The 22086-nt window shown below is 44.3% G+C and overlaps 1 protein-coding gene across 2 annotated transcripts in view; it reads left to right on the top strand.

Moving 5' to 3' along the window:
- The first annotated feature begins 5873 nt into the window (after nucleotides 1-5873).
- SHC4 (SHC adaptor protein 4) overlaps nucleotides 5874-22086 on the top strand; it is a 124539-nt gene continuing 108326 nt past the window's right edge. Inside the window, exons 1-2 of one of the 2 annotated variants that reach the window (XM_065940497.1) lie at nucleotides 5874-6082; nucleotides 6219-6856. In XM_065940497.1, the coding sequence (XP_065796569.1) occupies nucleotides 6272-6856 (585 nt within the window). In that variant the 5' untranslated portion in view covers nucleotides 5874-6082; nucleotides 6219-6271. The remainder of the gene's footprint in view (nucleotides 6083-6218; nucleotides 6857-22086) is intronic. The other variant, XM_065940498.1, reaches the window with a different exon arrangement.

Raw genomic sequence — 22086 nt, forward strand, 5'->3', positions numbered from 1 at the left:
TGTGCAGGTCAAGAAGCACCAGTTAAAATTGCACATGGAACAACAGACTGGTTCAAAATTGGGAAAGGAGTATGTCAAGGCTATATATTGTCACCTTGCTTATTTAACTTACATGCAGAGTACATCATACAAAATGCCGGGCTGGATGAAGCACAAGCTGGAATCAAGATTGCTGGGAGAAATATCAATAACCTCAGATATGCAGATGACACCACCCTTATGGCAGAAAGTGAAGAAGAACTAAAAAGCCTCTTGATGAAAGTGAAAGAGGAGAGTGAAAAAGTTGGCTTAAAATTCAGCATTTAGAAAACTAAGATCATGGCATCTGGTCCCCTCACTTCATGGCAAATAGATGGGGAAACAATGGAACAGTGAGAGACTTTATTTTTCTGGGTTCCAAAATCACTGCAGATGGTGACTGCAGCCATGAAATTAAAAGGTGCTTGCTCCTTGAAAGAAAAGTTATGACCAACCTAGGCAGCATATTGAAAAGCAGAGATCTTACTTTGCCAACAAAGGTCCATCTAGTCAAAGCTATGGTTTTTCCAGTAGTCATGTACAGATATGAGAGTTGAACTATAAAGAAAGCCAAGCACTGAAGAATTGATGCTTTTGAACTGTGGTGTTGGAGAAGACTCTTGAAAGTCTCTTGTACTGCAAGGAGATCCAACCAGTCAATCCTAAAGGAAGTCAGTCCTGAATAGTCATTGGAAGGACTGAAGCTGAAGCTGAAACTCCAATATTTGGGCCACCTGATGCAAAGAACGGACTCATTGGAAAAGACCCTGATGCTGGGAAAGATTGAAGGCGGGAGGAGAAAGGGATGATAGAGGATGAGATGGTTAGATGGCATCACTGACTCGATGGACATGAGCTTGTGTAAGCTCCGGGAGTTGATGATGGACAGGGAAACCTGGCGTGCTGCATTCCATGGGGTTGCAAAGAGTCGGACACAACTGAGCGACTGAACTGAGGCAGAAATTCTTTTGAAAATATTACTATAGCAGAGAAACTATTTTCTATCACAATATCTATTATCTTCTCCTTCCCCAGTAACAGACTTTGATTTTATGTGCAGCGGCCATGTACCCAGACAAAAGACTTCTTCATTCTCAGATAAAGAAGACTTCATTTTGTCTTACAGCTAGTTACAACCATGTGACTCAGTTCTGGCTAATGTGATGTAAGTGGAAACATTGTATTGGGCTTCCAGGACCTTTCTTTAAAGAGAATGGGCCTTTGTCCTTTAATCCATTTCACTGCCTGGAGTAGAGGTGAAATAGCTGGAGCTCTATCTGCCAGTTTAAACTATGAGGAAAAGAGATAAACTTTAAGGATGGCTGAGAGCTGACCCTGTCCTTGGGCTTCTTCCCTCCAGGAAATAAATTTTTTTGTTCAAGCCTCTCTTATTTAGGATTTTTGTGTTATTTGCAACTGAACCTGACCCTAAGTAACTCATCTACTTTTTGTCTACATGATGTCTAACTCTACATGGCGCTTTCATGTATATTATCCCATTTTCAACAGATAGGAGATATCCATTTTCCTGTTTCTAGGTGGTCCTGATTCCAGGAGAGTCAGTGAGGGCCAACAGCAACCATTAGAGAGCCGTTTACCTACCCAGGTTGAAGACCATAGGAAAACTGGAAATATTGGGTTCAGCAGGCAAAAAGAAGATGTTGTTTTCAGAGTTAATGACAACTCTAGGGGAAACTCTGCCTCCATTTTTTGAAGCTAGGCTCTGATTGTTGGAAACCCAAGCCTTTTTCACTACCTCACTTCCTCATCTTTAAAATAGCATTGGTCTCTGCCAAGAACTTTGAATATAAATATTGTCTTGTGGAAATTTTTTTTCTAAAGTAGAGCTTCACTAATGTTTTCATTCCTCACTGATTGGCTGTTGGACTCATCCTTAGTGAAAATTCTTCAGGAGTAGGTATTGCCCAAAGACAGCTCTTCAGGAGTACATCTGCTTTGTGATAGACATGGTATCCATGGCTGGATTAAGAGTCCTAGTGCTCTGATGCCACCTGCTGCACTTCATGCCAAGGTAGCAATTGGTCCAGGATCTCCCACAGTTATTTCTGTCTTGTTCGATTTCCACCTTCCTCTACTCTCTAGCATGTCCTTCCTCTACCCCAGCTCCCACATTGGGTTCTCTTCCAAAGTAGGGCAGGCATTTTTGCTCAGGTCCCCTTCTCCCTCACTCCTCTAAGAAACCCTAGCAGGACCTAGCTAATTCTATCATGGCCCACCCTGACCCAGCACTTCCTTGAAACTGCCTGTTAAACACAAGGAACCCAGCCTGGGCAGGCCATCCCTTAAGGTGACATTTTGATTCACAGCTAGGCACCCTTGGAAGGGGTGAGTTGCGTGTGTCTCAAAGCAGAGTCGGCATCCACAGTGGTCTAAGCAGAACCTCGCTTTCCAAGGGTGGTGATGAGAGGGGTTAATGGACTCATGGTTTAATGACAATCATCGCTTTCTCGTCTATTATTCATATTTTCACTCCTGGCAGTCCTGTGAGGTATTTTGTGTGAATTTTATAGATATGCTCTGCGAAGAGGAGAGGGGAGCAAACACTGACAGCGAGCGCCAGGCCTGAGTTAGGGTGTTGAGCACGCTGGCTGCCGTCACAGCAGGGGAAGGCACGCGGCTGTCCAGAGTCAGCACTTGGTTCCTCAGGTGACCCGCTGCGGGGCCTGTACAAGCCAATAAATCAGAGCAGCTCACTATAAACTCGGAACCTTGACTGTGTCTTCTGCAGCACAGAGATGACAGGCCTAGGATCTAGGCTTGCGCTCGCTGGCGCCCTGGGAGGCAGCGGAGTACAGTGGCTGCAGCACAGGCTCTGCAGCCAGGCAGAGCTGCTGGAGGGATCCCGGCATCATTGCTCAACAGTCAGGGGACCTTGCTCTGATCCTATACTCCACATCTGTAAGGTGGTGATGAAAACAGTGCCGGTCTTCAAAAGTTGTAATGATTGAATGTGAAGGAAGGTAAACTGTCTTTTGTTCCATAATCCTTTGGTCTCGTTAATATTATTTTCATTGTTACTAATCAAAGAGGATGTTCTGACATCCATCCTGGGAAAAAGGAGGTTACCTGCTTTGCCCACCCACCCACCTGGAATGGAGATCTACTCAGTTAATGAACCTGCTCTGAGGTTGTTGGGGCAGTTTTTCAGCTTCTGCCTTTGGGCTGAAAGCTGCCTGGCTGGGCTGGCTGAGCCTCTAAGGCCGTTCCCCACTCCCCAGCTGCAGATCTGGTTTCTTTCACCCTCATGAAAGGCCCAGGCAGAGATGACTATGAAAGCCAAGATTTCCAGGGTCCTCAGGGACAGAGAAACAGACCACAGAGGCCATGACTGTTTTCTTACCTTACCAGGCCAGAATACTAGAGTGGGTAGCCTTTCCCTTCTCCAGGGGATCTTCCCAACCCAGGGATTGAACCCAGGTATCGACCCCAGGGATCGAACCTAGGCATGAAGACCTCAGCAAAGATTCACATCAGCCTGGTGGGCTCCTATTGTTCCTTCCTTGTCCAGGCCCATGTGAATGTTAGGAAATAGTTTCTTTGAACTGTGCTGGCTTCCTCAACTTCTCCTGTGCTGTGCTTAGCTGCTCAGTCATGTCCGACTCTTTGTGACCCTATGGGCTGTAGCCCGTCAGGCTCCTCTGTCCAAGGGGATTCTCAGGCAAGAACACCAGAGTGAGTTGCCGTGCCCTCCAACCCAGGGATTGAACCCAGGTCTCCCACATTGCAGGTGGATTCTTTACTGTCTGAGTCACCAGAGAAGCACAAGAATGCTGGGGTGGGTAGCCTATCCCTCCTCCAGGGGATCTTCCCAAGCCAGGAATCAGACCCAGACCCGGGTCTCTTGCATTGCAGGCAGATTCTTAACCAGCTGAGCTTCCAGGGAAGCCCCAACTTCTCCTACTTTGTGCTACTTTTTCTTTTTAGTTGCCTAGGATGGTGTAGACTCTACTCTGTAGGGAGTAAGAATACCAGCTTCAGGGGCAGGTAACCCAGGTTCAAATGGCCTTTCTTTACACTGCCGGTCATATACTTGGTGAGGCAGGCAGTGTGTGGCGCATGGTGCCAAGTGCCCTACAGGGATTATCTCGTGAGCCCATATAGCATCTCCATTAGGCAGCTGTTCCTGACAGATGAGGGCATTCAGGCACAGAGAGGTAAAGTAACTTTCTCAAGGCAGCATAGCATGGGATCTGTAACAACTAGGAGGGAACCCGTGGGACAGAAGAAAAGAGGTGAGGTGGAAAGAAAAAGGAAGTTTGCTTTTACGATTTTGCTCAGAGCCTGTCTCCTCAGTCCCAAGGATGTGGAGTCCAACTGGCTTAGCCACTCCCCTCAGTTTTGTCAGGAGGAGGTCTGATGGCAGAGAGAGGAGGTCACTGAACATTGATGGGAAAATTTATGAAGATGCAAAAAGGCCTTCCCAAGGAAAAACCATTCTAACAGGTTTGGCAGACAGGATGTGAAAAGGTGCAGAATTTCTGGAGCCAGGGGGAGGGGAGCAGGAAGTCAGCGAGGATGCATTTTTAGCTGGTCAGGAGTAACCATTTAATTCTGTGTTTGGATCTCAAGGGAGTTCAGGCCACCAGAGTCATAAATACACATGAGCCTAATGCAGTCTTGTGGGTAGTAAAACAGGGAAGGTGGTGTCCCTGACTCCAGGGGCAGCCGATTTGTTTTAATTTTTGAATTAATGAGCAATTTCAGATGCAAGAGCCTTGGCCCACCAAGGAATGTAACTTTCAGCTGAGATTTTCTTCTCTCTTCTGCTCTGTGCTTTCCACATCCTCTGTGTTTCAGCACTTTCCTCTCCTCCATTCCAGAAAGAACCTGCACTTCCCCTTCTCAGCTCCTTTCCTGGATTGGTGTGTGCCAAGTCTCTTGTAGTTGTCATCATGTCTTCAGGATGCATTTGATAGGTAGAGGAAGTTGCACCAGAGGGAGATGGAATCAGCAATCAATAAAAAAAGAACTACGTTTCTAAGAAGAATGCATCACGGGCTTCCCACAGGAGTTGTGTACTATATGTTCTAATATCTGTGGAACAATGGATCTAATTTTTAGTTCTTCTGTTTGGCTTTCCCAGCCATCTCAGAAAAAAAGAAAATGGACATTTTAACCTGCTGCTCAGCTTACTGATGACTTATATACTAAAGATTGCTTTACCCTTTAACCCCTTCATTGTTATCACAGAATAAAATCTCTCCCTTCTCTTCCTCCAGCTTTATTTCTCCTGGCTACTAGTTTAGTATATTTATGGTGCATGAGTCATCAAGCTGCCCTTTGATTGGATAAAAACCAAGCACCCCTGAGACCATCAGTCAATTACAGCTATTCTCAGCTTCATTCACAGATTTATTAGCTTGCACACACAGAGAGAAATTCATTCAGCAAAGTTCATTCATAAAAATTTCAACACGCTGCGTATCATCCTGCACATTTCAGTCTTCTGTTGCAGAGAGGCTTCTGAAAGCTCTGAGAGGAGTCAGGAAGGGAGGGAAGCTCCGAGCCAGGGTGGGCAGGCTGGGAGGGGATCTGAGGAACACGGAAGGACCACAAGTCAGAGAAATAATGCAGAGGAGCGCCTGTCACTAGTACTGCTGGCTTGAGGCCCAGATGGGATGCAAGACAAGATCTTCCAAGAGAGGGCAGCCATCAGGAGAAACGAACTCAGGCAGAAGGGCCTTTGGCTCTTATAGACATTTCCTTTTTTCCTTTTTTAAATGAACAATCGCTGGAACAAATAAAGGGTTAATAGGCCAGACATTGCCCCGCCCTGTGGGAACCGGAGGGAGCAGGTTTGAAAGTTCCTGTGTGCAGAAGGGAGGATGGGGGTGGGGGGCGCTAAATATTTCTGCAAGGCTCCCGCACCGCCAGCGACGCGGCGGGACCGGCTGGCTGGTTCTCCGCCCGGTTCCGTGCCTAGCAGTAGGAGGTGAGCGATCCTCGCCGCCGCGAGGCGGGGTCCAAGCTTTCCCAACAAGGAATCCCCGGCGAGAACACCGGGTGCTGCCGCTGGGCCACAGACGGGACCGAAATCAGCTGGGTAGGCGTTTTCCCCTGGGCTGTTACCCTCGAGGACCCGGAGCCGAGGCGGGCGAGCGCGAGAGCGGAGTTGGAGAGGTGGCTGCCGCAAGTTGCACGGGGCATTGAGGCGTTTGTTTTCCGTTCCGTTTATCTAGCAGACGGCGAGGCGATTTATGCAACAGTATCCTGTTTCAGCACTGCCAAGGCTATGCGAGAACGCGGTCAGGACAGCCTGGCAGGACTCGTGCTATATGTAGGACTCTTCGGGCACCCCGGGATGCTGCACAGGGCCAAGTACAGCCGCTTTCGGAATGAGTCCATCACGTCCGTGGACGAAGGCAGCCCGGGAGGCTCGACCGGGAGCAAGGGCTCGCCGCAGCCTCCTTACCCCGCCCTGGCGCCTCACCTGCCCGCTGAAGATGCTGCCTTGGCGTCCCAGGAGAGCCCCACCCCACTGTGCACCTTGATCCCTCGCATGGCCAGCGTAAAGCTGGCCAACCCAGCCACCTTGCTGAGTCTGAAAAACTTTTGTTTGGGTACCAAAGAGGTACCTCGACTCAAGCTCCAGGAAAGCCAGGACCCGGCTCCCAGCAGCCCGGCTGCCCCTGAAACCAGTCTCAATAGGGCCGTGCCAGCACCTCCGCCTCAGCGGGACCCCCTGGGGCACAGGGCGACCTCTTTAACTCCTGACGCCTGCCCACTTCCCGGCCCTGGGGAACCAACCCCCCGGAACAGACAGGACAGACACTTTCTGCAGCACCTGTTGGGGCTGGGCATGAGCTACTATGTGAGGGTAAGTCTATTTCCCTCTCTGCACTCCTGCAAGGGGCATATTCTCTGCTTTCTGAAAGGGGCCGCGCATTATCCGGCCGAGTTTTAGGTTTGGATAAGTCATCATGGGGCTTCTCAGGTGGCGCTAGTGGTAAAGAACCCACCTACCGATGCAGGAGACCTAAATGACATGGGTTCAGATCCCTGGGTAGGGGAGATCCCCTGGAGGAGAGCTTGACAACCCACTCTAGTGTTCTCGCCTAGAGAATCCTATGGACAGAGGAGCCTGGCAGGCTACAGTCCATGCATAGGGTCCCAAAGAGTCAGACATGACTGAAGCAGACTTAGCATGCAAGCACATAAGACATTGTGTAGCTGGAGGGGGTGGAGAAGGGAAGGTGGTCTTATATCAAATATCTGGCCTTAATCAGAGTCACACAACTTTTGGTTCAAGGGCATGAACTGGTGCTACATGTTAGTGTAGGTAGTTGCCAGGGGTAGGGGCAACCTCTCATAGAGAAAGCTGAGATGTCTCTGCTGGACTGAGCATTCTGTACAAGAAGAGTCAAGAATTTCAAATCTAATTAGTGATTAAGACTCAGTAAATTATACTGGCCATTGTGTTTCAGTAGAGATTTTTGTGCTGGAGGAATACATAGTGTATAAGGGACCTGAACTGTTTTTAAAAATCTAATTCAGCATTTAACAAACACTTCTCCAAACATGGCTGAGTCTCTAGTCTTGTGTTAGGAGGTAGCCTTAGGTCTTTGGTGCACATTTTTTTTGTCTTTATTGCCTACGCTGTGGCCATGGGGCCTTGTCCATGAGCCATGTGCAAAATCAAGGTCCTTATTGGCCTTGCATCTGCCCTTTTCCATTTCATATCTGAGTAAAAGAAGATTTGGCTTCTGTTCTTCTAGAGCTCACAATTTCAATCAGGGAAACCAACAAATAGAGATGAAATAATAAGAGAACAATATTTAGCAACATATATCTGGTGTGAGATGCTGAGGGAATTCAGGAAAAGGGGAAGGTTGTTGTGGTCAGGGATTCATTCATAGGGGAACCCTCAGGGGAAGGTGCATCTTGGAATAGCTATCAGATCTTTATTGGCAGAAAGCAGGAGATTCCTGGCAGGGCAAGAACTGGAGCAAAGTCCAAAGGCAGATATCACTGTGGTTACTGCAGGGGAGCATCATGCTGGGCTTAACTGAAAAGAGAGGGAATGCTGGAGGATAGCTGGTGGTAGAGAGTGTGGCTGGCACATAGTTGATGCTCAAACAAATATGAGTAAAATAAGGCAAATTACAGACAGATCTCGGGTAGCTTGGGGAGGAGGGGGCAGCTGACCAAAGCTCTTAATGCCAAATAGGGAGTTTGTAACACTTTGACTGGCAAACAGGAACCCTCATAGGTTTATAAATCAACTACAACCTGATGAAGGTGGTTTCAAAAAGACCAATCTGTGAATTTATTTGTGAAGCAGGGAAAAATTAGCAATTGGGAGGTCGATAAGAAAGATACTCTAGTTTAGGCACCAGGGGTGGTAACATGGATTAATGTGAAGATGAGAGAAAATAGATGAATATGAGTCTCTGTGGAAAGAACCTCAACAGTCTTGAATGACTGAGCAGATCATTTCAGATCATCATACAAATAACAGACGGGTGAACATTTATTGAGCAGCGAGTAGACTGCTGAGTGTGTTTATTGCTATTTATAGTGACTGTGGATGATTATTGATAGAGTTGTGAGGAATGAAAGATAACTTCAGATGTAAGCCTCCCAATGGGATTAGCAATGTCAGTGATAGAGTGAGTTGGGAACAGGGTCACATTATGTTTAAAGTAATGATATCTAAGTGGTTCTAATTTGTAGGTAGCCATTGTGTAAGACTAGCACTCTGGTGAGTAGTCTGATCTGAAGGTAGACATTTGAGAGATAGCCCAATAACTGTATCACACACAGACAATTAAGATCTCAAAGAAAGTAAAATAATGAATGCTGAAAGGGTTGCAGGGAAAGCAGACTAGGGGCAGCCTTGGTGAATTGATAACAAAAACCTCCAAGGAAGATAAATTTATAGGACACTCAGCTCTTACCCTCCCTCACAGTGACACAGCTCATCATGGAAACAGTTTCATGTATCTACTAAAAGTTTGTGGGTACTTCTTACTGGTCAAGCTTAAGCATCCTCCAGGCTCTAATGGGAGAATGTGATTCTCCTACGCCATGCTCGGCGCCTGCCTTTCCATCACCTGGACATCCTCTGTCTTCTGCTTTGCCTTTCCTTCCCTCTTGTACTTCCTTCCACCTCCCCACACCCATACACATGTACAATTTCTAATGTGGACAAGTTGCTGTGTGATCTCCATTTCCCTAGGGAGTGTCTCCACTGGCATTTTAGACTTTTATTGAGGATGCCATCTGTCTTTTTCCTGGTGATGACGATGGATCCTAGGAAAAGTGCTGACCTCATGATCTATGTGAGTCACACTGTGTTGCCAATAGACAGTGACATGAAACACCAGTGGACACCTCTTTTAGAAAGTCAAATATACATGGGAAACCCTAATTTATTAACTTTTGTAAAACCCTAGCTTTGAAAGATGGAAGGAACTCAAAATTTATCAAGCTCAATGCCTCCATGAGGAAACTGAAGACTAGAGAAGTGATTTCTTTTTTATGGCCACACAGGTGAGTCAAAAGAAGAGTCAGCAGCAGAATCCAGTTGCCCTGTGTGTGCCAGTCTTTGCTACTTTCACCACCGGTTTTCATCCTGGTTGAGATTCTGCTCAGAATTCTTTTAGATGTGATGTGCACTCATTTTAAAAGATGAAATGCCAACCTGTTAATTTATAGTGAAAATTATTGTGTCAAGGAAACCAAAATTGTGATCTCATCTGTAGAAAAATGTGCATAGGAAGAGTTAAATCAAAGGTTTCTCGATGATGATGAAAACAGAGTAGAGAAGTGAGAGAGATATTCTTTTTTGAAGAATTTATTTTATGATGATGACACTTGTTTATAAATTTCATGTGTACAACTTTGCATTTCTACTTCTGTATACACTACAATGTGCTCACCACTAGCAGTTTAGTTTCCATCTTTCACCATAGAGTTGACCCCTTTACAAAGCTGTTTCACCCCTGCCCCTTCCCCTCTGATAACCTCTACTATATCCTCTGTATCTACATGTTCTTTTGCTTTATTTATTTTGGTTTTTATATTCCACACATGAATGAAATTATATGGTATTTGCCTTCTCTGTCTGACTTGTTTCACTTAGTATAATACTCTTAAGGTCCATCCATATTGTTGCAATTCTTTTTTATGGCTAATATTCCATTGTGTGTGTGTGTGTGTGTGTGTGTGTGTATATACATACATATATATATATACATGCTAAGTTGCTTCAGTCATATCTGACTCTTTGTGACCCTATGGACTGTAGCTCACCAGGCTCCCCTGTCCATGGAGATTCTCTGGGCAAGAATACTAGAGTGGGTTGCTGTGCCCTCCTCCAGGGGATCTTCCTGACCCAGGGAATGAACTTACATCTGTCTCCTGCATTGGCAGGAGGGTTCTTTACCGCTGGCACTACCTGGGAAGCCATGTGTGTATATATGTATATATTTCACATCTTCTTTATCTGCTCATCCATTGATGGACACTTAGGTTGTTTCTATACCTTGGCTAATGTAAATAGCCATGTATCTTTTTGAGTTAGTGTTTTGAATTCTTTGGATAAATACCCAGAAGTGGCATTACTGGATCGTATAGTAGTTCTGTTTTTAAATTTTTAAGGAGCATCCTTACTGTTTTCCATTGTGACTGTACCAAATTTACATTTCCCGCCAACATTGTATTCTTTTTTGTATAAAAATGGCATAGTTAGAGCTGCTTTTAATTTTGTTGTCTTTTGTCTTTTATCTTCACAATAAGTACTTAATTTGCCATCTACTCTAAGTTAAAGTTGACTTTAGGTTAGATATTCTTTTAAAAATGACTCTTTTTTTGGTCTTATGATATAAAATCAGTTATACAGCTGAGAATACTTTATGAATCCCAAGAAACTATTTTTGAGTAACTTTCGTTCAAGCTTAGACCTTAAACCACCTGAAGGTTTCTCAAGAAAAGTGGGCTAGCAAACCATTCTTTGAGAGATACCAAATTAGAAATGGACAGCCAGATTGGGTCTGAGCAAAGTAGTGAGGTAGGTGAGGTCTGTTAAATGTGGCCACATGGTGACATGTGTTCCCACCATAATATTACATTTCAGTTTTTTATGAGGTCTTTCCAGTTCACTTTGTCTAGCAACAAACATTCATGTGGAGGTCTCCCAGGTGCCCAAAATGGTCTGTGTATGGTGAGCATGGAAAATACGCAACATGACCAGCGCTCTCATGCGTAAAATGAGAGACTTGATCTCAATGACCTTGAAGGTCCCCATCACCAGCATTTTTCTTCTTCTTCCAGTCTTATTGAGATATAACTGACATACAGTACTATAAGGTTAAGGTGTACAGCATACTGCATCTGACTTATCTACATCATGAAATGATTACCACAATAAGTTTACTGAACATTCATCATCTCATATATTAATGGATACAAAAGAAAAGAAAAAATATTTCTTTGTGATGAGAAGTCTTCAGATTTACTCTCAGCAACTTTCATATATAATGTACAGCAGTCCCAACACCAGCATTTACAGGCACTAACGCTCCTTTTTCCATGTGGGAGATATTTAAATTTTAGTTTCTTTTCCCATATCCAGTTCCCAGATTGCCTATAACTTAGTTCAGAGACTAAATAAGTCAGAGGCAAAGAAACTAACCCAGACAGAACTGCCACAGGTTAGCACAGTAGTTCTCACAATAAAACACGGAGTAAGGCTGTTTTCTCCAGGTAAGGAAATCAAGACTCAAAGAGTGTATTGTCTACCCTGCACTTTACAATGTAAGTAAATAGCAGACTAAAGATTCAAATCCAGGTTTATCTCACTCCAGTGCTCTTCTTCCCACCCTCTCCGCTTACCTCCAAGCAAGTCAGGCAGTTCTGCAGGTTCGTAAATGGAGTAGCACAGATGAAGGACCATAATGGGCAGGAGAACTTCTTATAGGACCAACCCGTAGAACTTGCCTGCTTGCATTCATTTGCATGATTTCAGTCTCCTCACTTCAGCTTCACCCAGTGCAACCATTTCCAGAGACGGTATTAGTATCCTAGTGCTGTTGTAACAAGTATCACAAACCAAATGGCTTACAACAACAGACATTTATTCTCTCTCAGTTCTGGAGGCTAGAAGTCTGACATCAAGCTATCTGCAGGGCCATGATCCCTTGAAGGCTCTAGGAGAGAATCCTTCGATGCCTCTTCTAGTTTCTGGTGGCTACTAGCAATCCTTGACATTACTTGGCTTGTAGAGGCATCACTCTTGTCTCTGCCTCCGTCTTCACATGTCTTTCTCTCCTGTGTGTCCAAGGACACCAGTCATTGGATTAAGGCTCTCACTAATCCATTATGGCTTCATCTTAACTTGAGTGTATCTGTGAAGACTCAACTTTCAAGTAAGGCCACATTCATAGGTTTTGGGGGTTAAGACTTCAACTTATCTTTTTGAGCTATGCAGTTCAACCCATAACAGTTCCGCAAAACATTTATTGCAGTGTGTTTGCCCACAGAAACTTTCTTGCCTATTGGGCTCATCAGTTTTGGGTGCAAATACGATCTTTTTACTTCCTTTGTAAATCTCTTGGTATGTTCTCACCATCCATCTTCCCTTTTCTAATATTGTATCTTAATACTGAGGCTGTAGACTAGTACTGCCTATTGTCTGCACTAGATGTGGTCCATGGTACTATGATGTTCCATCTGCCCCAACTGTCTTTTCTGTGGGAGAGCACTCGTCTAGGAATTGTGAGGTCTAGGTTAAAGTAATGGCTCTGACGCTAGCCAGCTGTGTGACCTGGGATGCGTCATTTCACTTCTTTATGTTCTTATATTTGAAACAAAAGTGAACAGAATGCTATCTATGATCCTAAGACCCCATGTACCCTCTCCCATTGTCTGAAATCTTCGATTAGCATCTCTTTTCTGAAGGAAGTAACTTTTCACACCTTTGTCTCAATAGAGAGGAGACAGAATGCCCTCAACACCCTCTTGCTCACCCTGAGCTGGCTTCACCAGTAAAGCAGAAACCTTGCGCTAGCATGGGTACAGGTGGTCAACGTTTTAGAGAGATGGTGAGAGAGGAGTCAGGTGGAACAGTATCCAACTGTGGGATTCCAGGGAGGAGTAGAGGGCAGGTCCAGGAGGCAGGCCAGTGTGAATGGCGGTGGCCAGTACTGTGCTCACTTCGGCAGCACGTATACTGGATGGTGGCCAGGACTCTGGGACCATGGCTTTGCTTACTGGGTCTAGCCAGCGGGGCCATGCTGGAGCTTGGCATCCAATCCAAGGTCTATAGGAGTACCGGGAGTTAACCCTTCTCTGCTTTCTCTGGGCAAATGTAATAAAAGAAAAAGGCCCTGCCACATACATCAGCAGTCTAATAACTAACCGTGAAAGTGGAAAGATTTCTAACCCTGGGGAACCCTTGAAGAGACTGCCCAACGGTTTATGCAAAATTGTGGGACGTTGGTTATGTGGGTTAGTGGTGTGTGCACAGCTAATGGAGGTGGCTTTCTGCCTCTGCTGTTTTCCTGGGTTTTTTTTGGAGTTATTGTTGGATAAAAGAGACATCACACAGGTGGGAGGAAATAATTCCAGCTAAAACTGACTCTTTGGCAATGAGGGTATTATATTTTCTTACTGTTTCTTTCTTGAAGTGGATGTAGAAGTGGATTCTGCTAGAACTTAGGAAAATCCTGGCATAGTTGATCCATTGTTCCTGTTCTCTTTAAAACTGCACATATCCCTTGATCTGACCAGTCCTTGCTCACCTCTGACCACTAGAGCCTTAGTTGGAAGATGGTGTTTCAGAGATCACCATATCCAAAACTTTCATTTTGCAGTTGGGGAAAGAGGCTCAGAGATGTGAAATGACTTGCCCCAGGTCACACAGCAAGTTCTGGTAGAACCCAGACAAGAACTACCAGTTCCGTCTGTGCTGTGCCTAGTCACCCAATTGTGTTCGACTCTTTGCAACCCCAAGGACTGCAGCCCACCAGACTCCTCTGTCCATGGGGGTTTTCCTCACAAGGATACTGGAGTGGGTTGCCATGCCCTCCTCCAGGGGATCTTCCCAACTCAGGGATCGAACCCAGGTCTCCTGCATTGCAGGTGGATTCTTTACCATCTGAGCCACTAGGGAAGCACAGTTCTGTCTACAAAACTCTTTTTTTTTTTTTTAATTGAAGTACAGTTGATTTACAATGTCATCTTAACTTGAGGTATACAACACAGTGATCTATATATATATATTATTTTTCAAATTATTTTCTCTTATCATTTATTATAAAATAATGAGTGTAGTCTCTATGTATACAGTAGGTCCTTGTTGGTTATCTATTTTATATATAGTAGTGAATATATCCAACATTCTATTTTCTGCCCCTATCTTGCCTCACCTTCCCCCACTCCCCAAACTAAATGCCTATGCCAAACATATCTACATGATTGAAATATTGAATACATGTCTTTTTTAAAGACCAGAATAAGAATGTTTTTCTGATAGGAAAACAGCCTTTAAAAAGCGATGAGAAAGAAAAGGAGATCAAGGAAGAATGGAAAGGAGCCCAAAATGCATTGGCTTTGCCAGTTTTACCCTTCTGTTTATGGAGGTCCCTGTGGGTGACAACGTGTCCATGTTGGACCAGGACTTGTACAACATGCATGGACTGACCTTATTTCATTCATCTTCTAAAACCCTTTGAGGTCATTTCACATATGTGGCTTTTCCTCTCACTTCCATTTTCATGTTACTTTAAAGCCAGTACCATACTGTGTCATCACATGGGTTGGATGGAAGCATCCCTGTTTCCCAATGTGACAGTCCCATCATAAGGAGAGTGGTCTAGAAGATACACAGGGCTCAGGGGGCAAGGCCATGTCACAGTGTCTTCCTCAGAGCAGGGGTATGAGGTAGCTGGGGTATCTTCCCCTCTCCTAAGAGTGACAAGCTTTGGATCTCAGGGTGGTCCGGTCAGATTTGCAGTGAAGTATCAAAATCATGGTGGCCAAAAGATGCAGGCCTCAATGTTGTGCGCAAGTAGCCTCTACATTAAAAGATTGCATCTGAAACAGAGTTTTCGGAAAGGATATTTGGGAAATTCAAGAGGCCTCAAAGAGCTGGACTTCTGAAAACTTTTGTTGAGGGGCATCATATGAGAATTTATTGATATCATAGCAATGATGATAAGGAAGTATAAATTTGCAACCATAAACTCAGATGTACAAATTCAGTTCAGTCACTCAGTCATGTCCGACTCTTTGTGACTCTATGGACTGCAGCACGCCAGGCTTCCCTGTCCATCACCAACACTCGGAGCTTACTCAAACTCATGTCCATTGAGTCAGTGATGCCATCCAACCATCGCATCCTCTGTTGTCCCCTTCTCCTGCCAATCTTTTCCAGCATCAGGGTCTTTTTCCAGTGAGTCAGCTCTTTGCATCAGGTGGCCAAAGTATTGGAGTTTCAGATTCAACATCAGTCCTTCCAATGAACACCCAGGACTTATCTCCTTTAGGATAGACTGGTTGGATCTCCCTGCAGTCCAAGGGACTCTCAAGAGTCTTCTCCAACACTACAGTTCAAAAGCATCAATTCTTCTGCGCTCAGCTTTCTTTATAGTCCAACTCTCACATCCATACATGACCACTGGAAAAACCATAGCCTTGACTAGACAGACCAAAGTAACATCTCTGCTTTTTAATATGCTGTCTAGGTTGGTCATAACTTTCCTTCCAAGGAGATGATTGAGGGAGGACACAGAACAAGGGCAGGAAGAAGAGGGCAGACAATTTAAGACTGGGGAAAGATGGAATGAAGTTGAAGGAGCCGTTCCTATTTGGCAGGGCAGACACTGGCAGCCAAGGATTCTGGAGGAAAATGAGGCCGGAGGCAGTTCTTGGGAGGAATTGGAAATCATGTGACCTGTGGGAGGTTCATGGGATTGAGAGAGGGAGGGAGGGAGGGAAAAGAAGGCAGAGTACAGGCAGTGCCTACCCAGGAAAGAATCTGGAACACAGAGGTCATAAACCAACAGTTTAGTGACATATTTTGTCTGGTCAAATTAGAAAAAAAAATTTTCTTTTCATCAGTACCAACATTTTAAAAACCAAGAAGGTTCATATAAAGCTCTGGATTTTTCTGGCTTCTTAGAAGAGCTGACAGCACTAGGCTGGCCATCCCACATGTTAACAGATGACTAGAGTGGGCACTGATCCACAGTCCCACTCAGTTTCACTCACTTCCATCACCTGTCTGTCTGAGTCCCCAGCCACCCACCCCTCCCCTGCAAGGTTGCTGAGTTTGCATAACCACCTGTGACGTTGTCTTTTATTTTCCACTTCGGAATACCTGGGAGAGAAGCTGAGAATGTCCTCTTCCTGGGCACCATAGTGGGGCTTCTTTCTTTTATGCAGCGGGACTGAGTATTGGGAATGGGTGAGACCCAGGAAACCGGGATGTGGCCTTCTCCACTCAGAGGGTCTCTTGCCATCCTAACAGAGTTGCAGAGTTTTCAAGAGTAGTGGGGCTCCAGGACTAGTGCAGGCCATTCCTATTTTGTGAAAATGTGTCAGGCAAAGTTGGTTTGTGTTATCAGTTCTTTGGGATGATGAATTTTCCCAGAGAAATAATGTCGAAGGTTGATAAAGCTTTCTCATATGGCTGGGGAGAGGATTAAGTGAAACAAATTTATATATAAAGCTTAGCACAGAGCTTGTCACATGGTAAGTCTCAGGTCAGGGGAGAAGAATGAACTTTCAAAGTTCTAGGAGTGCCTTTGAGCAAAAAAAAAAAGAAATAGACTAGCTTCGATTTTGGTGTTTTTACCATTCCCTTTGGCATCCTTTCCCCTGGCCAGCACTGCCACCCTGGTAGAACTTTCTTTCCTAAGCCTTTCCCTATGGTACTCACCAGGGCAGGCCTGCCCTCTTCTCTAAAGCTGCCTACTATTTCTTGACTAGTCAGCATTCCTCTTACTTCAGTACAGCAGAGGGAAAAGCATTTGCCTTTGGAAAAATATTTATTACTTCATCGAATCTTCATCGTAGTATTTCTCAAAGTTTGCCAAGCATCAACTATATCAATTGAAAATACTAGTTAAAAGTGAAAATTTTGACCTTACCCCCAACCCGCCCTTTCCCCCCACCCCCACCCCACCCCGGCCATCCTGACTTTGCTGGTTCAGAATCCCTGAGGCGGGGCCCCAGAAATCTGCATTTTAAACAACCCCCCCTATGACTGGAGGAGGAAATGGCAACCCACTCTGGTATTCCTGCCTGGGAAATCTGATGGACAGAGGAGACTGGTGGGCTATGGTTCATGAGGTCAAAAAGAGTCAGACACGACTGAGGGCCAGAACACCAACACACACACCCTCTATGATATTCTGATGCACAGAAAATTTGGGAACCTCTGCTGAGTCCAGCTGTGCAGTGGCTCTAAGTCAGGGATGATTTTGCTACTAAGGGGACATTTGGCAAAGCCTGGAGACATAACAGGGGAAGGGGAGGGGAAGTACTGGCTTTTGGAGACTAGAGGCCAGGAATGTGGCCAAACACCCTACAGTGCTCAGGACAGTGCCCCCCCCCCCCCCCATTACAGAATTCTCAGGCCCAATATGTCATTAATATTAAGGCTGAAAAATCCTGAGTCACAGGGACAAAGTGCATAAACCTGGGCTGTGCATTTGGAGGTAATTGTGAATAAAAGACTCAACATCTGATTCAGCATTTGACTCCTAAAAATCTAACCCAAGTAACTTCTAACTTTTTCAGACCTTCTCCTTTATCCTCTCTCTCTCTTTTTTTAAAAAAAAAAATTTTATTTATTTATTTATTTATTTATTTATGTGGCTGTGCTGGGCCTTAAATGCAGTATGCATGGTCTTTGATCTTCATTGCAGCATGTGCGATCTAGTTCCCTTATCAGGGATAGAATCCAGGCCCCCCTTCATTGGGAGCACATAGTCTTAACCATTGGACCACCATGAAAGTCCCTCTTTTAGTGTCTCTTAAATCCACAGATTCTCTAAAATTATCGTTCACTTTCACCTCCACCCAAACAATACTGCTGTGGCTTCCATATCAGGATCTCAGATGGTGGGTATGAGAGTGAGGGCCCTATGTTATGAGTCAGTTGTACACCAGATATGTTCACACTGGCAGAAGAATTGACCTTTACTCAGGTGCTTTCTGGGCTCAATGGCATTTGTACACTGACTTGGTATCCTAACCAGGGTTTTCTACCATTACTGATACCTTCATTTCTATAGGGAAATGCCTTCAGAAGTTAAAGATAACTTACAAGTAGATTTTAAGAACAGAGCCTGTCTTGGGTTGGAAACTTCCTTTTGTTAGAGGGAAAGAACTGCTGGAAAGCAAGCAGCTTGAGCAGAAAGCATGTGTGCTATAACCCCAGAAATTAGATTTTTCCCCTCAATGTCATCAGAGAATAATTTATGTGAATCATTCTTTGGGGAATGGTGAAATGTATAATTCAAACCTTTTTTTTTTTTAACCTAGTGCCAACTCTGGGACCTTGAAAGGCATTGTCCCTCCATGTCCTCTCTTCTCAGCATGACTCCTTTAACCCTGGACACAAGGCTCAGAATGATACATTGACTACAAAGTACTGTTTCATAGTGAGTTAAGTGATCCAAGGTCACAGAGCTCATCAACTGCTGAACAGGGACTATAATTCAGGTTTCCCTACTCCCAGGCAAGGGCTCTTTTCACTACCTTTTGTGAATAAGATGTAATCTTGCATGAGGTGGTTACAGAAAGGAAAGGAGAACAAAGGTGTCCACACAAATTCCTGTAATATATGGCAGTGCTTAATAGATGACACCAAAGTGACACAAGCGAACTGTATGGGAATTGAGGGAGGAAAGGGGACTCCTTCCATCTGAGATGACTGTAGAAAACAGGGTTTCTGAGTCTTGAAAATGGATGGAGTTTCCATAGGCAGAGATGGAGGAAGAGCATTCTAGGCAAAGAGCATGACAGGATGAGGCATGGAGGTGGGAAGGTGGAGGATATATTTTGAGGAACAGAGAGTATAGTTGGACTTGGTTGGATGATGTGTTAGGTATGTGCTAGACATCAGAGCATGGGCTGGTGCTATAACAAAGTTGTGTTGTATCTGAGAAGTTGGGTTTTCCAACAGAAAACTGTTGAATAATTTTTGAATAGGGGAATTGCAAACTTGGAGGTATGTTTTAGAAAGATTACATGGGCTGCAGTGCTCAAAGAGAACCCAGCAGAAGGGAGGCTGGAGAACAGGAGCCCAGGTGAGAAGTGGGTTGGGAATAAAGGCAGTGACAATAGAAATAAGGAAAGATGTGAGACCCACTCAATAAAGGCAGGAGTAGAAAGGAAAGGTCTGGGCATCAGGGGTGAATTCTATTTAGCATGTGCTGCCTTCAAGATGACCTCAAAGCATCCAGGTGGAAATCTCCAGAAGGAAATAGGATAGTTAGGTCTGAGGAGAGGGTCTGCTGTTGTTGGCATCAAAGCCCAGGGGACGGATGAGGCTACCAAAAAGTGTAGAGCAGAGAGATAACAGTTGGGGACATGCCACATTGAAGTCCTCTGTAGAGGAGGAGGAAGAACAGGCCTTGATGAGCAGGATAGAGAGATGACAGGGTCCTCTAGGGAGAGAGGGGAGAGAGTTGCAAGGAGAGAGAGGTTGAATAAAGGAGTATCAAACCCATAGAAGATTCAAGGAAGATGAGAACTGAGAAAGAGCCATGGGTTTGGCCTTTTATCTTCTTACTCCCCATCTCCACTAAGATATTCACATTCAACTCTGCAAACCAAGCTTAGAGTTGGATGCTCCAAACCTCCACTCTCTCCCCTTGCCTTCTCAGGAAGTAGCATCTCCCATTTTCCAAGTCAGGACCACATACTGTGTCATACTGTACCCAGCCTTCAGTTATCGAGTCCAGTCAATTCCACCTTTAGGATGTTTCTCGTGCACCTCCATTTTTCTCCACCTCCACTGCAATTTCTAAGGAGGATGCTCTACTAGGCAGCATTTTCAAACTTAATGATCAGCTTCTTATGGAACTATTTCATGAAACACACTTTGTGAAACTCTACAACAGTAGCTTTCAATTGAAATTAGGAGATGAATCATCATAATATGAGATATATACTTATAGAAAATAGATACTTCAGGGTACTGGACTCTTAGAAGCAGACAACTTCTATTTGGGTAGTCAGCAAACGCTCCCAGGGGAGATGGCATTTAAGATGGTCCCTAAGGTTGGATAGAAATCTAACCATGGGGATTATTTTTTGAAAAGGATATTCCAGATGGAGGGGACATAGATGAGGAAATATAGGTTATGTATGAGAGAGAGCACTGATTTCAGTTTGGCTAAAGTAGAGACTGCTTTGGAAAAAAAAATCAGTGGATAGTAAAATTTGAGCCAGATTATATACAGCAGGCCTTAAATATCAGGCTGAAGAGTTTAGATGTTTAAGCAGAGGCATGAGGATTCATTTGTGCTAGAGAAGGGAGTGACTGGAGGTGGGGAAGCTCTTTCAAAGCTTATTGCAGAGCTAATCAAGGTGAGAAGTGTCTATATGAGGGTCTTGGTAGAGGGAGTAAAGTAAAGAAACACTGATAGAGACACTGTGGAAGAAACATTTGATGAAGAGGCAGAGAGGGAGGACAGATTCCAGCCCAACATTTTACCTCTAAAATTTTAAGGTAAAGGCTTAGGGTGAGATGGGAGGACATGCCAATAAAAGACATGAGGGATCACAGAAGGAGAAGCAGAGTTGGAAGGTGAGAGGTTTCATTGCTGACATGTGGAGTCATCTCTCCACATGTCATCATTGAAGTCAGGGAGAGTCATCTAGACAAGAGGGAGGTGTCCTGCTGGCAGTCAGAGTTGGGGGGAGGGTTAGTCAAGCTAAACACTTGAGTGTTCTTATCTGACAACTGTCTGGGTAAAGCAGAGAGATTTCAGGTAATTTTTGAGGGTGGTAAAGAATGAAGTGTTTTTTAATGTTATGTGGTAGAAGGCTTCTTTTCTGATGAAATGTTTCGTATACCGTATACTTTTGACCCTTAAGTTAATATATTTTAGTATATGTGCTGCTGAAGTGAGCACTTAAGTTGAAATTATATAAATATGCTTTTGTGTTATTGAATCAAGGCCTTTTCTCTGTTTTATACATACAATGCTTAATATCCCCTTTTGCCATTCTTGCATAAATTCTACTCGTAGTTTATCATCTGCATTCCTTCTTTCAATTTCTTTAGAGTGTGATGAGTTCTCAGACACGTCTTCAAAGCAGTCTGAATACAGAATCAGTTTCATTTTTTAAAACATCCTTTCGAGTTGACTTATCCACATTTAATTTAACGTGATTTTAAAAAATCAACTTACCTTCGTAAAGTCTTTCCAAAATTTCGATGTAATTCTTAGAGAAATTATAACCTTTTAAAAAGAATCCACACTCATTTTTATTTTGTTCAATATCTACTTGTTGCTGTTGCTTTTTAGTTGCTAAGTCATGTCCTATTCTTTGTGACCTCATGGACTGTAGTGCTCCAGGCTCCTCTGTCCTCTGCTGTCTCCCAGAGTTTGCTCAGATTCATGCCCATCTATTCTGTGATTCTATCTACTGTACTTGGATGATGTGATTTCAATAGCAATGACAGCTGCTATATGCAAGTATGGCACAAATACAGTGGGATCCTTGGTGAGTTCACAATTCAAATGGTGGCAGCAGATGTAGATATTCCAGTAACCTGCTGGCTGCAGCAAGTTGGTGAAGTGGTAGCCAGTTAACAGAGTTTTATTGTAGTATTGTGTCTTAACAGTGCAGCAACTTGGATTGTTTTTATGTCTCAAGATCCCTAATTTTTTGTTGTCACATGGAAATGCTTTGTTGCATAGTTGTAAACAGTGAGCATGTTTTCCATTCTACTTTTTTTCCTACTAAACTTGACAACATTATCTTGCCCTTGAAGAGCAGGCTGCATTTAATGAATACTATTGTACTGACTCTCCAAACGTGAGGTTTCTGTATAGGGAAAGGGATACAGAGACAGAAAGTGTC

This window comes from Muntiacus reevesi, chromosome 7, assembly GCF_963930625.1.
Source record: "Muntiacus reevesi chromosome 7, mMunRee1.1, whole genome shotgun sequence".
NCBI lineage: Eukaryota > Metazoa > Chordata > Mammalia > Artiodactyla > Cervidae > Muntiacus > Muntiacus reevesi.